Here is a 14,352-nt window from a genome sequence, read left to right on the forward strand (position 1 = left end):
GAGAAGGGCATCTGGAAAACCAGGGTGGAGGAGGTGCAAGAAGAGGTAGAAAATGAGGAGGAGAACCACTTAAGACACTTAACCCCCAGCCTGTTGGTGGTGGTCATAGGGACCAGTAGTGCTAGTGCTCGGCAGATTCGCCTCTATCAGTGCGCCCCAGGGCAGCTGTGGCTACAATGTAGCTCATCACCACCAGGGTGTGAATGTGTGTGTGAATGACTGATTGTGTTGTAAAGTGCCTTGGGGGGTTCCAGGACTCTAGAAGGCTCTATATTAAATACAGGCAATTTACCATTTTTAACAACAGTTTCTAAATGACACCAAAACAAACCCAGCTCCATGGACTCCTAATCCTCTTCTAATCCCTCTGGAATAACTCTGATGAGGAGACATGTATTATAAACTACAGATGAAACTAAAACAAATGTTGATACATACAACAGTTTGTGGTGTTTCACAGACTAAAACAGCTCCATGTAGTCCTGTCCCTCTCCTTTCTCCTCTGGACAAATTGTATGATGGTGGGTCCTTGTAGTTTTATAAACTGATAATTACAGTGAAGCAAACATCTCTGCTGTGAACTACATTTACTCTGCATCTTCATTCCTTTTGCTGTTCTTTTTCAGACCATTCATTTTTCCAACTCAGAAGTTGGAATGTCTGAGGAGAAAGTGAACGCACCATTAGCTATGTAAACAAAAGCTAAACTACCAAGCTAACGTTATCAAACTATTTAGCTGATGGAGCAGATTAATGCAACGATTAATGGGCTCGACACACGGGAGGCGACATCGCCTCTCCTCCATTCATTTTCAATGAGACATGCGCGACAAAGCGATGATCGCGGGTCTTTCTCCTACCAAGCGAAACGCGAAAAACGTGAGTGTGAAATTTTGCGCTCGTGCACGTGTCGTGCACAGGCGACCCAGCGACGCGATCCCAGAAAGTTGAAACATTTTCAACTTTTCATCGCTGTCGCTCGGACGAGGACCAATCAACGGAGGTTTCATTCACTGACCAATGAGCGGACAGGACGCTCCGTACATCTCCGAGCAAACATGGAGGAGAAGTTGATTATTATTATGTTTTATATAGTAAAATCAGAAGTAAGATTTCACATAACTCTAGCAGCACCTTGTGAAACATCATATCTACCGCTTTATTAACTCTGAACCGCTTAAATAACCTTAATTCCCTCCAGCCTGACACAGCCAATCAAAACAACGGAAGTTTCGATTTCGCCATGGGTCAGAACGAGTAGACGGCTTTGCCGCTGCCGCGCATCGCCTCCCGTGTGTCAGGTAATAAAAGCGACGGCGACAAATTTCGCTGATCGCGGTCGTTTGTCGCCTCCCGTGTGTCGAGCCCATTAGACGCCTCATCCTCAGATCGTTGTTGATGGTTTCATCACCACCCAGCAGCCCATCGCATTTAGTGAAGTGGACCCAAACTTCACAATGCTTCCTCTCTGCCATGCTGTTTGTTTACAGCTCGCCCACGGTGACTGACGACGTTACGCTTTTGCGCTCTGTGTGTGTGTGTGTGTGTGTGTGTGTGTGCGTGTGCGTGTGCGTGCGTGTGCGTGTGCGTGTGTGTGTGTGTGTGTGTGTGTGTGTGTGTGTGTGTGCGTGTGTGTGTGCATGGTCGTTTGTTCTGTGTGTCTCTGTGTTGCCCTGCGATGGACTGGCAACCTACCCAGGGTGTACCCCGCTAGTCTGCCCAGAGAATGCTGGAAATCGGCACCAGCCCCCCTGCAACCCTGCGTGGATGAGCGGCTATAGAAAACGGATGGATTGAGGAACAAAGCTAATGAGTCGTATAACGAAGCTCAGGGAAAGTGTGGTGGAAGCTAGGCTTATGTCAGAAGTGAACATTTGTGAGCAGCGGTACATCCCCCTCGCCACTTACGCCTTGCGGATTTTGCGTGATTCACGTAGGCAGAGCGTTGGCGCTGGTTTAGGAACAGTGTCCATGAGGAAAAGACAGGAGGCAGAACTGGAGTTTGCAGAGCTACAGATGTTGAGGTTCTCATTGCGAGTGACAAGGATGATAGGATCAGGAATAAATTGTACAATAAAACAAATGATTTTGTTAGTGGCGTCAATCAACAACGTAACGGTTACTGGGTGAGTTAGTGACGGTGTTTTAGTGACCTCAGTGTTATTTCATGGACCCGAGACTAAGCTGTACTGCAGAACGGACGGTGGTGTCTCGACAGGTGCGATCTGCAGTAAGTCAGGAACATGTTTGTTAACTAAAGTGCAAGTTCCTAGGGTTTGTGTTGATTAACACCCTCACTGCTTAGACAGTGTGACCTCACCTCCAGCTCCTGGAAGTCATCCTCATCATCGATGTCATACGACAGCGTGGGAATCTTTGTGTCTTCACCACAAAACTCCAGAAATTTACCATCAGCAAACAGTAGGACCTCCTTTGTGGAGGGGGAGGCATAAGGTGCTTGACCCTCAATGAAAGTGGTTTCACAGCAGTCTCCTCCCCCAGCTTCTCCCCATGTGTGCAAAATACTGTTGGGGCACAGGAAGAGTCCAGGGCCTGGTTGGAGGCTGGCTTCTGGTACCGCCTGGTTTGGTAGGAGTGCCCTAGGTTTCAGGAACTGAGGAGGAGTCCTACTATGCTCCTGGGCACTCACCACGTGTCCATGATACACGTCCTGAGGCTCCACTCCCAACCTGTGGGTGTTGATGAGTCCTCTTCCTGCTCCCTCTCTCAGTAAGCCGGTTTCAGGCTCTTCTTCTCGTCCCTCCTCCTCTGCTCCTCCCTCCATGTCGCTCTTTTCCCTCCAGCACCTCCTCAGAGGCTTTTCCAGAGAGGCCAGATGTTAGGGGTCCACTTTCCTGAGAAACAGAAAATTAAAATGGTTTTAAAAAGGCTCCTTATCCACATGGCATTTCACCAGAAACAAAGTTAAGCTGAATGTTTCCATGGAAACAGTGGGCTGGCTTTAGTAATGTAGTTCATTAATCTGTCAGGAATTTTGACACAAAATCACATTTTAAGCAATGTTTGAGCTTATTGTGTCTAGGTTTACATGTTTGAGCTTACTGTGATGAAACCAAGGTCAAGGTAAATGGTGTTGTAAGCTTCATTTATAGTTAATTTGAGTTAGGTCATGTGCTTGAGTTATTCTGTCAATCCTTTCTTTGGGCTTCCGTAGTTTCCGACAGGAAGTGATATTCTTGTTGAACTTGTAAAAAATATTAATAAAGGAGCTACGGCAGAGCGACACGGTTGTTTTACCGTTGGCGTTGCAAACAAGCCGTCTCAATGAAAGAAAACAGTCTCCTCTCCTTTATTTAATGTTCAGAAGTGGTATCAGGTATTGATATGAAGACCAGAAAGGTAAAAGAATAAATTCGATCCTACAGGTGTCAAGCAGAAGTTTCATAGGTTCTGTTTAAATAAATGCTGAAACAAAAATGTATGTTGCTTTGATCTCCCTCTGAATAATTGGTGGTGTTTTATTATATAATTTTCAAAATAATTTAACAAAACAAAGGAATGCAAGACGTCATAGCACCCCTACATCTTATACCACCAAACCAAACACTAACATAACAGTCAAATACTAAAGCAAGTCTGCAAGCAATATACTAATTAGCTCAAATAGATGAGATGCATGGGCCTAAAAACTAAGGATTTATGAGCAATATGTAAACTTTCCTTTATCGACTGAAATTTTTTTTTGCATGCCAGAAATAGGGTCACTCTGAATATGAATATTCTTTACCTCTGTTTAATAAAATGCAATGGGAACGAAACATGTCAAACTCTACAAACATTTTCAGGCAAATAAGATAAGGACAATTAGCCAATTGAAATCATTTACAATACAGCTCTGATCAATGACGCTAATGTTGCAGCAAAAACACTTAACTCACTCACTGCCAATGACGACTAAAGTCGTCATTTGCATTTTTTACTGTTTGGGCATCAGAACGAGCGTCACGTGGTCAGGAAGCAGAAAATCCATGTGTTAGGAGATCGTTTTGGGCCTTTCCTGTAAAAAAAAAGTGAGGCGCGAAACAAAAAAGTGTCTGCCGATCACAATTCGACAACGGATTATGAAAGAACGGATAACGCTCGAAACATGCGGATTCTTCCTGATGTAAGAGGTGAGTCTCCTCTTTGTTTTGGTTGTTTTGGCGTCAACATCATCCTAGTGCGCAACGTTCTGTCACTCTTAAAAAAAACAGTAAAAACGGCGAGAAACGCTGGCAGCGAAGGCCTTTAGCGATCAGGAAATGGCTGGCAGCGAATTAGTTAATGATTTATTCTTTAATAGTGTGTCCAACACTACAAGGCTCTTCTCCCCTTCAAAACCCCAACTGTTATCAACAGGATAGTGCTGAAATAGATACAAACCCTATAAAGGCCCATTCTGAAGCATTAGTCAGATCTATGAAAATCTTTTAATTACACAAAAAATAGTCCCGTCATCCTGGAAGGGGGCTACAATTACACCAATTTTGAAGGCAGTTTTAAGGCAGATGTAGCAAATAAGCATCTTACCACATGTTTCTAAAATGGATGGAAAAATGAGTAGCCAGTCAGCTAATTGCTGAAGAATTGCCTTTAGCCATTGAGTCGAGTACAGTTTAGTTTCTGAGCAAAAAACCTTCCACTGAGACGGCTATCTGTTTATTGAGATGGTTAAAAGATTGTTACACACTAACCAACACATAGGTGTCATTCTTAAATTGCAGGTTTCTATTGGTGATCACAAATCAAAGCGGATCACCATGACATGTGGAGTCCCCCAAGGCTCAGTTCTTGGACCACTGCTCTTCCATCTCTACACGCTCCCCCTGGGTCAGGTTATAAACAATAACAACATTACCTATCATAGTTATGCAGATGACACCCAGAACTACCTAGCTCTATCACCCAGTGACTGTGGTCCCCTAGACTCACTATCAGTGTTTGGAGAAAGTTAATGAGTAGATGCAATCAAACTTCCTCCAGTTAAACAAAGACAAGACAGAAGTTATTGTCTTTGGAAGTCAGAAGGATAGAATGGAGGTTATTGCTCAGCTTGGCTCCAGAGGAATAAAGACAAAGATCCAGGTTAGAAGTATTGGTGTCATAATTGATTCAGACCTGAGCTTCACTGGTCACATTAAGGCTATAACTAGATCAGCGTTTTATGATCTGCAACAAATAGCACGACTCAGAGGTCTCATGTCCAGACCAGACCTAGAGCAACTCATTAATGTGTTCATTTACAGCAGGCTGGACTACTGCAGTGGTCTCCTAACTGGTCTTCCAAAAAAGCTGTGAAGCAGCTGCAGCTTGTTCAGAATACTGCTGCTAGAGTCTTAACAAGAACCAGGAGAACCAAACACATCACTCCTGTTCTTAGATCCCTACACTGGTTACCAGTAAACTACAGAATCCATTTCAAAGTGCTTCTACTAGTTTATAAATCACTCAGTGGCATGGGGCCATAATACATGTCAGATCTGCTTCAGGTATCTACGCCCAGCAGGGCTCTGAGATCCTTAGGAAACAGTGAGCAATGCTGTGGGAGGAGCGCTTGATTTGCAACTCGGAGCAGTGCAAGAGGGAGGCACGAATAATCGGCTCATTTTGTTCAATGGTTCAAAACTGATCATGATTGTGATTAAAATGTTTGTATTTATGTATTCATTGACTTGTATTCTTCAGGAGGATTAACTGCTTGAGATGCAACATCTCGTTTTCGAGCAGGTCCTCCTACGTTATGTGTAAAATAAGAATTTGGATGGCTGCGTTAATAGATCACCAAAAAGAAAGGAAACATAACTTGACTTAACTCAAAAAAAAAAAAGCTTTTGGTGAAACCCAAACATATGGGGGCATTAATGTGTACAACAGCAGTACAACTGACAGTAAACTGTCAAAATAGAAGTAGAGCGATGTAAAACAACGGTGCAGCAATACTAATACAAAATCAAACAGTAGCAGAACAATTACAAGTCAATCTCACATGGTTGTAAATAGAACTGCGAAATAATCTAAATGACAAAATCGATCTCAAGTGTAACGTCCAAAAGGGTAAATTTTCACCTATATATTGACCAACATAATTACCTTTCGTCTACAGCATAAATCCACTTTCTGTTTGGCCTTCCGATTCCAAAAGGTTCTGCTCAGTGCTTGTTTACATACAGGAGACAAAACATCCAGACATACATTCTCTCCCAAGGTTCTTGCACTCTCTGAGTGAACGCCAGACGTCAACATTCTTCACTCTGAATAAGTGAAGACTCCATGATTTTACAGTTATAAGTTAAATAATCATATGTGATGAATGAACATGATGTTTAAATCAAATTTTTGAATAATCTGTGCTTAAATCAATGAATTTAAAATGAATATTGTTCTTACAATGATCCATTTATATCACAAATCAGTATGTGTTGATTTAACAAGTTAATATTTATTTACACTCGTGTGTGTGTGTGTGTGTGTGTGTGTGTGTGTGTGTGTGTGTGTGTGTGTGTGTGTGTGTGTGTGTCTGCTCTGTCTTCTTGATCCCCAGTGAGTCATGTTGGATGGCTGCTTATACTGAGCCAGGATCCTCTGGAGGTTTCTTCCTGTTAAAAGGAAGTTTTCCTCTCCACTGTCACTGCATGCTTGCTTAGTATGAGGATTGCTGTAAAGTCACTGACACTAGTCAGTGACTCGATGCAATTTGCTGGGTTCCTTATAAAGGAAACTTTTTTCTGATTGGCTTAATGAACTGACCTGTATTGGAATGTTTATGTGAAGGTCATTGTCTTGTCATGATTTGGCGCTATGTAAATAAGCTTGAATTGAATTGAATTGAACTGCAATAAGATACATATTAAGGTTAAAAACATGTTTGTATCTAAAGGAAGGCGTGGCTTTCTGAGGGATGCTGGTAAATACTCAGAAATGTGTCAAATTCTGATTGGCCAAACTTGGCCAGAAATCATAACAAAGTGGTTTAATGAAACAAGAATTACTTCCTGAGTAACTCAATTTCCAGCTGACTTCCGATTCGGCCAAAACGAGAAAAAAGCCTCTTTTGAAACCATCTTATCCTTAGACCTCCTGTCAAAGCCTCTGCAACGCTGTGGCTGATACCAGACAACCGGCTCTTCTACGAGTCAAGCAAACATCAACCTTAGACTCAAATAAGCATTCCAGCCTCCTGCCTTCACCATGAGGGATCTCCGACTGGACGGGTCCTATCAGAACTATCTACGGGTTCCTGTTATCAGAGGTTCACTCCCCTGGAAATGACCATCGACCCCCCTGGATCGAACGAGAACCTCCACACCAAGGGTGCGTAGACTTGGCACGACAGATTGCATCTGATGCTGTTTTTAATAAATAACCCTCTAGTTTATAACAAACAACAAATTATCTTACACCCAAATTACACAATTTCTCTCAGATACAAAGAACGGTTGCTACAACATCTAGCTTCCATCACAACACCTCACATCCACCACACCACATCTCATTATTCATATCTTGTATGTCATGTATCAGTTTAGGAAAAAGAATTAAATGCATTTTATAAACTATATACTTGACTCTGTCTGAATTAATTCGAAGTGTGTTTATGGTCTCTGAAGAAGAAAAGAACCCTAGAATCTTCTAATTAAACATTGAAAGATCAATCAGATTGATATTTCATATTTATATGGAATCATCACATCTTATTGGTCATAATTAATATGTTTTAATTGCCACACAATATTCAGGTAAATTATTCCAATCCCGAGGAGCTTTAACACAAAAGGTGTATCTCCACTTCTTTTTTAAACCAAAGAATGGCAAAGAAAAGCTGATCTGGTATACGCGTGTAACACAAAGAGTTAAAGGGCACTAACAAAACTTTCAAGTAAGAAGGAAAATCAGAATAATACATTTAAAATAATAATATAATATAATATAATATAATATAATATAATATAATATAATATAATATAATATAATTAATATAATATAATATAATATGAGAACCTCCCACTCCGTGAGTTGGTGTGTGAGGTTGAGAGATTCCGACTTGATATAGTCGGACTCACCTCAACGCATGGCTCTGGCTCTGGAACTAGTTTCCCTGAGAGGGGTTGGACACTCTACCACTCTGGAGTTGCTCCCACTGAGAGGCGCCAAGCAGGGATGGGCATACAAAATGCCCCCCATCTTGGAGCCTGTACGTTGAATGAGAGGGTATAGCCTCCCTCCGCCTACGTGTACGTGTGGGGGGATGGGCTCTGACTGTGGTCCGTGCTTATGCACCAAACTTCAGTTCAGACTACCCACTCCTTTTGGAGACCTTGGAGGGGGTGCTGGACAGTGCTCCTTCCGGTGAGTCCCTCATTCTGCTGGGGGACTTTAACGCTCACGTGGGCAACGACAGTGAGAGTCAACCCTCAACCGTCACAGCAGTCGAGGGTTTTGCCGCTGGAAATGCTAACGTTAGCTAACCTTGCAACACTATAGATGGTTTTCTGTGTGGCTGTATGTGTTTATGATTTCATAGAAAAGTCAGCGATTGTTCAGATGTTTATGATGTATATTAATGATTGTTTCAGGTGTTTTTGTGTCAGGAGGTTTTGTGCACACCTGTATATCTGCTAGTGTTGAAGGTGTTTCAGAGAACAATAGGTACGCACGACCACTTCCTTCATAGCACCCTCAATAAAAAGACTATCTCCTTCATAGCACCTGCAGAAAAAAATTTCTGGAGCCGCCACTGATCTGAAGAAAAATAATAACAAAGGTACATGTATATATATGCACATAGGCTGTAAGCTATTATCGTAACCTTCAACCAGAGGTGTGGACTCAAGTCACATGACTTGGACTCGAGTCAGACTTGAGTCATTATTTTAATGACTTCTGACTTGACTTGATAAAATCTATAAAGAATTACGACTTGACTCTGACCTAAATGCCAATGACTTGCAACTTGAATCGACTTGCATCTGTTGACTTGATGATGACTTGAGCATATTTGATATTTTAGCACAAAAGTGACACGACATGGGCAAACATCATGAATCATTCTTCGTTCTGAGTGTGATCTGCTAAATGCAGCAGCACTTTCTGCTTGTTTGAGTGAATAAATGAAGCTTTAAGAAGCTTTATTTCTGGAATTCATTCATTATCATTGTCATTAAATTGAAGTTGGACAGATGACTTGATTATGACTTGAAAATTCCAAGTTAAGGACTTGGACTTGACTTGGACTTCCACATCAGTGACTTTGTACTTTGAAGGTGGAGTGATTTCTATTGCCAGACTCATCGGCTCCATAGTTCCCTTTCTACCGAAATGGGGGTTTGAGGACCTGGCAGTCTGGATCTGTACAGAGGTCTCATCCTAAGGGTATGTGTGGAGCGACAAAATGGCGTCTTATGTTTTTATGAAACCCCGATCATAGCTTAAGAGCAAAACATCACTTCATCACTCAGACTTGCTTCTCCGGATACGAGAGTTCTGATGACATCACTCACACATACACCATTCATCTCACGTCTCATTCACACCAAGATCCATTCATCACTTAGAGTTTAGAGTTAGTCTTGTTTAAAATTGTTTAGAAATAAATCTTCTTAAACATTTTAAAGGTGACTCCCTCTTCTCGTCTCTCAGTTAATACCAAGTGTTACACAATCTCTGCAATTAAAAGGTCCAATCTTCTGGTTAAAAGTACCCAAAGATCCCTGAGATTGATTTCATGTTTACTATGGAATCTCATGTCTTATGGTTCATTAAATAGATGTAAATTAAATCATTACAAGCAGCTTTAGCACGATGTGCATGTTCAAAACATTTTTCTTGTAGCAACAAATTTTACTTTCTGTGGTTGTTAGTACAATCATGAACAGCATGTTCCCAAACTGCGTCTGTATATTTGTCAGTGGAAAATAATTTTTAAAATCCTTTTGAAATGCTCAAATTAAAATGAAGCCTCATCATGCAAAAGTATAGCTATGCAATTCCAGTATTTCACCAAATGTTGCTTGGATAATCGTTTCTACATTAACAGGCCCGGGAATGTGGTGAATAGAGTTTTAAGTATGCTATTGGTGTAATGTTGGGATTTTAAACATGCATTTTCACAAATATAATCTTGGTAACCTCACAACCTCAGACAAACTTGAGGGGCCCCCTTGTGGGAGTTGCAGACCCTAATTGGGAACCATTGCTTTAGTCTTTGGAGGTTGCTAACATTGGAATACCCTTCCAAATATTATCAATCAATTGTTATCAACACTGGCTTTCAGGGTAGCTTTGAGCTTCAAATGTGAGAAGTTATAGATCGTTCATGGGTAGCTTTAAAACAGCTTGAACTTTTGTAACCCTTCATCGTAATGGGAACGTTAATGAAGGGACCGTTTGTTCATTAATGCTTAATAATGTAACGTTAATGAAGGGAAAGTTATTTTAAGTGTTACCAAACACTTGACTGGTTGCATTGTATTTTTAACCGTACATGCTGTTGGCTTGTTATTGTGTTGTTTATTTCATGGAACTGTGATGGAAATGGCATCTGGCTAAATGCAGTTTATTCATGGCATGCACCCAAATCAAGTGTTGGACCAGTTGGTGGAGTTCTGTTTTACACCTGTTGGTGCCTATCCTCTGTTGAGTTTGATAATCCCTTTATGATGTTTCTGTGGTTTTGTGTTTGCAGCCCTAAAAATCCACACGAACACGCGCACGTGTGTTTACAGTTAGCAAATGGACAATGTACCAAAACCTCGTAATAAAACCCGGACACTGGCTCTGACGTAAACCCGGCTAACGCGCGCGCGCACACACACACCTCACAAGGTGAGACATAGCGTCTGTCCGTCTGAGGGGGGCTCTTCTGTCCTCTGATCGTCCTCAGAGAGCTCCGAGTTGGACACGCACCCAACAGAGTGCCGCCGAGAGGCTCCGAGTCAACGAGCCGGGAAAGAAGCGATGTGAGCGGTTAGGCAGCGGGCAGGTGTCCGTGTGGCTTGGAGCACTCTCCTGCGGAGAAGAGCTGAAGAAGAGGAGAGAGCATCAGCTGCTCAGAGTTTACTGCCAGGAGGGAGAGGGGAGGAATGTGCACTGAATGCTGAGGAGTGAGTGTGTTTGGGGTGTTTTCATTTCCTCTCCATGGTCCTAAAGCCCCAAGATCCGTTCAGAACATCTCTGGGTCTTCATGAAAGGATTCTTTGCTTCGGATGAAGCCCTGCTTAGATCTGCTGGTCCAGTCAGATCCTGGTTTTACCCTGTAAACAAGTATAAAGGCGACGTGTGTGTGTGTGTGTGTGTGTGTGTGTGTGTGTGTGTGTGTGTGTGTGTGTGTGTGTGTGTGTGTGTGTGTGTGTGTGTGTGTGTGTGTGTGTGTGTGTTTCAGAGAGATGATCAAGCAGCTCGACCCAGGTTACCATGACAACTACCTACCAGACTGATCCCATTTCACAACCATGATGGAAAAGAAGAATTAAACTACTTTTAAGGTGTGTGTGTGTGTGTGTGTGTGTGTGTGTGTGTGTGTGTGTGTGTTTCTCTCTGGACACATAATATAAACATTAGAATAAAATACATTTTATGATCAAATAAAAAGGTTGCTGACTGAAGTGTCAAGAAACTAATATTTTTAAAGCATCAACCATTTTCTTTGTGTTAAATCTTAACCTACTTTTTAGATGTAACATAATTATTAATGTGGTAAGTAAACTAACTTTAATATCTTTCAACTTTACGGTAAAGCAGACCCTCAGAGCATTCGATGGTCCCTGACTGCTGACGTGCGGACCAGCCCTGGTACGGAAGCGTACCTTTGTGTGCCCCGCTATTTCCTGAGTTATGATTGGTAGATGAAGCTCTACATTTCATGCTGCGAGCGCAGGAGGATTGGACCCAAAATGCAGAACACCACAGTACTCAAGGCTGGAGAGATCGTTTAAAATAAAAATCTTATTATTAGGAAAACCAAGACTGTAAGACTCTAAGCAAAAGAAAATCTAAAGTTCTATAGACGAAAAACCAAAAGCTCACTCATGAGCCAGGAACTATAAATCTAGAGGACAAAGCAACGCTAACATAAGACAATGAACCAACAAACACTGGAGACACAGACAGGGTTAAATACACAGGGCTGGGGTGATAGGAGACGAGGAGCAGGTGCGTGGGGAACTGGGCACAGGTGAAACAAATAACAGAGGAGGAGCAGAACGGAGCAGGGGAGGAAACCAGACCTAACTGGGGAAGGGAACACACACACACACACACACACTAAAGGAGACAAATGAAATAATAGACATATAGAAACTACAGTGGGAAGACTAAGAGAACATGAAAACCTGGAGGAAGCTGGGGACAAAAAGAGCTGGGGGCTTCAAGGACACAGAACACAACACTACAACCTTGCCACCATGCCTCTTGTGATCACAAGTCATTTACCTCCATCTGACTGTAGCATTTGTATTACAAAGTTAATTAAAGTTGTTGATAAGCTATCATCTTGTCTTTTTTTATTAGATGGCACATAGCTGATCACACGTCAGACTAGAAGCTAATGATGATATATTAGAGCGTCCTGGTGCAATAAGCCAGGGCCGGCTTTGCCGACAGGCGACACAGGCGGCCGCCTGGGGCGCCATCTGATGGATAGGGCGCAAAATTAAAAAAGAAAAAAAGGAAAAAAGTTTATTAAATTTATGTTTGTTATATGAAAATGCACTCTCTACATACTCAAAATTCCCCTCTGAAATGACATGAAATTAAAACATCAATCCTGTTGTTGTCGCGTTTAAACGTTTGATATTTTACGATGAAAAGTATCGGAATCAGCATTCCCAAAGCGAAGGAAGGAGGAAGAATAAAAACGGGCCCAAAGCAGAGGTATGTAGACTTTATAAATTTGGCAAAGGAACTTTTTGCGTTACAATTTTAGCTAACTGCCTCTCCTGCCATGCACGGTCCACGGACGGACCCTCGCTAGCTGTTTACATACACAATAGAGTATCTGTAACTTTAACCAATTAATTTTACTTTTGAATCGTCGTGTCCAGAATAACTGCAGCCACGACAGGCACCTGTTGACACCACGGGGGCGGGACTGTCTTCTACACCTGTTGAGTCTCACTGTGAAGATGAAGAATGTAAGAATTTTTTTTACCCTTTTTTGGAGTGTGATTGCAGCTTTTTTATGAACTTCGATTCAAGTTTTAAGTACGCATACAATATGAATTTAATATTTTCATATCAGAAGAACATTAGGTGTGGGTGTAGCAAATTTTCAACTTTGTCCGACACATCGGACGGGCGGTGTTGTATCAGAACACCATACTTGTCAGAGGAGCATACTTGCAGATAATGCGCATGTGCGCGCATGCGCATTACTCGACAACTCCGGCACGTTCTACAGAGGCATCAGATGAGCATACGCACTAGAAATGATCGGCGAAAAAGTGAAACTACGAGTAAAATGTAAGTAATTCATTTATATTCTTTAATGTTAACACATTAATTGATATATTTTGCACTTTAGTCACAGTTTTCAGTGTGCAGTGCATTTTTTTGACTGCCAATTTCTGCACGTAATGTAATCGCTGATGAAACAACTAAACTTTGATGCCTGAACGTCATGTAATTGGCTATGAAACATATTAATAGTAACAAGAAGTAAAAAAACAATACAAGAACAACAATTATACAGTCCGTGAGGAAATTAAAGTCAGCATTTTAAAGACGAAAGGGGCTATTTTAATAGATTCATATAATATGAACCAAGGGCGTCCGTTTGTTTTCAGAATTGCTGGGGACAATAACCATACACTTGAGTGGGGTTTAAAAATTGCTGGGGACAATAAAGTAGGCTAGCACAGGGGTCGGCGGCTCTGGAGCCGCATGCGGCTCTTCCATCCATCTGATGCGGCTCTCTGTGCTTGTAAAATAATGAATGGATATTTAAATAAAATGCTTTATATTTTACTGCATTAATTTTACATCTGTATGCCAATTCTAAATGTAAAGATTGTCTGCGTAAACCTGAACAGGTCCAACCCGGTCTTACTGTGAGACCGGGTTGACGCGTCACGCTTGTGCGTAATCATAGGTGCTTCCTGAGCTGGAGGATGTCAGATTCTGGGCTTCTCTTCAGACAGATTCCTGGATGCGTCGCCACATTGGAGACAGGAACAAGCGCTATTCAGCCAAAGTTTCATAATCAGGTGTGGCAGTGTGTGTCCTGTCACAGTGTCCCGATAGATCATGCGCCCTGGCTACTTGGCCAAGGGGTTGTCCCTTTGGCTGACTGGTTAGAGCGTATGACTCTCCCCCGGGAGTCTGGGGATCGAATCCCGCCCGGGCCCTGTATCTTCATCT

General features: G+C 42.0%; 1 protein-coding gene across 1 annotated transcript in view; it reads right to left on the reverse strand.

Annotated features, from left to right (window-relative positions):
* LOC107376414 (synapse differentiation-inducing gene protein 1) overlaps nt 1-11,439 on the reverse strand; it is a 29,363-nt gene extending 17,924 nt beyond the window's left edge. The window contains exons 1-2 of the mRNA XM_015945496.3: nt 10,814-11,439; nt 2,321-2,855 (exon numbers count right to left, since the gene is read on the reverse strand). Coding sequence (XP_015800982.3) covers nt 2,321-2,785 — 465 coding nt within the window. The 5' untranslated portion in view covers nt 2,786-2,855; nt 10,814-11,439. The remainder of the gene's footprint in view (nt 1-2,320; nt 2,856-10,813) is intronic.
* Nucleotides 11,440-14,352: the final 2,913 nt, after the last annotated feature.

This window comes from Nothobranchius furzeri, chromosome 12 (assembly GCF_043380555.1).
Source record: "Nothobranchius furzeri strain GRZ-AD chromosome 12, NfurGRZ-RIMD1, whole genome shotgun sequence".
Classification (NCBI taxonomy): Eukaryota; Metazoa; Chordata; class Actinopteri; order Cyprinodontiformes; family Nothobranchiidae; genus Nothobranchius; species Nothobranchius furzeri.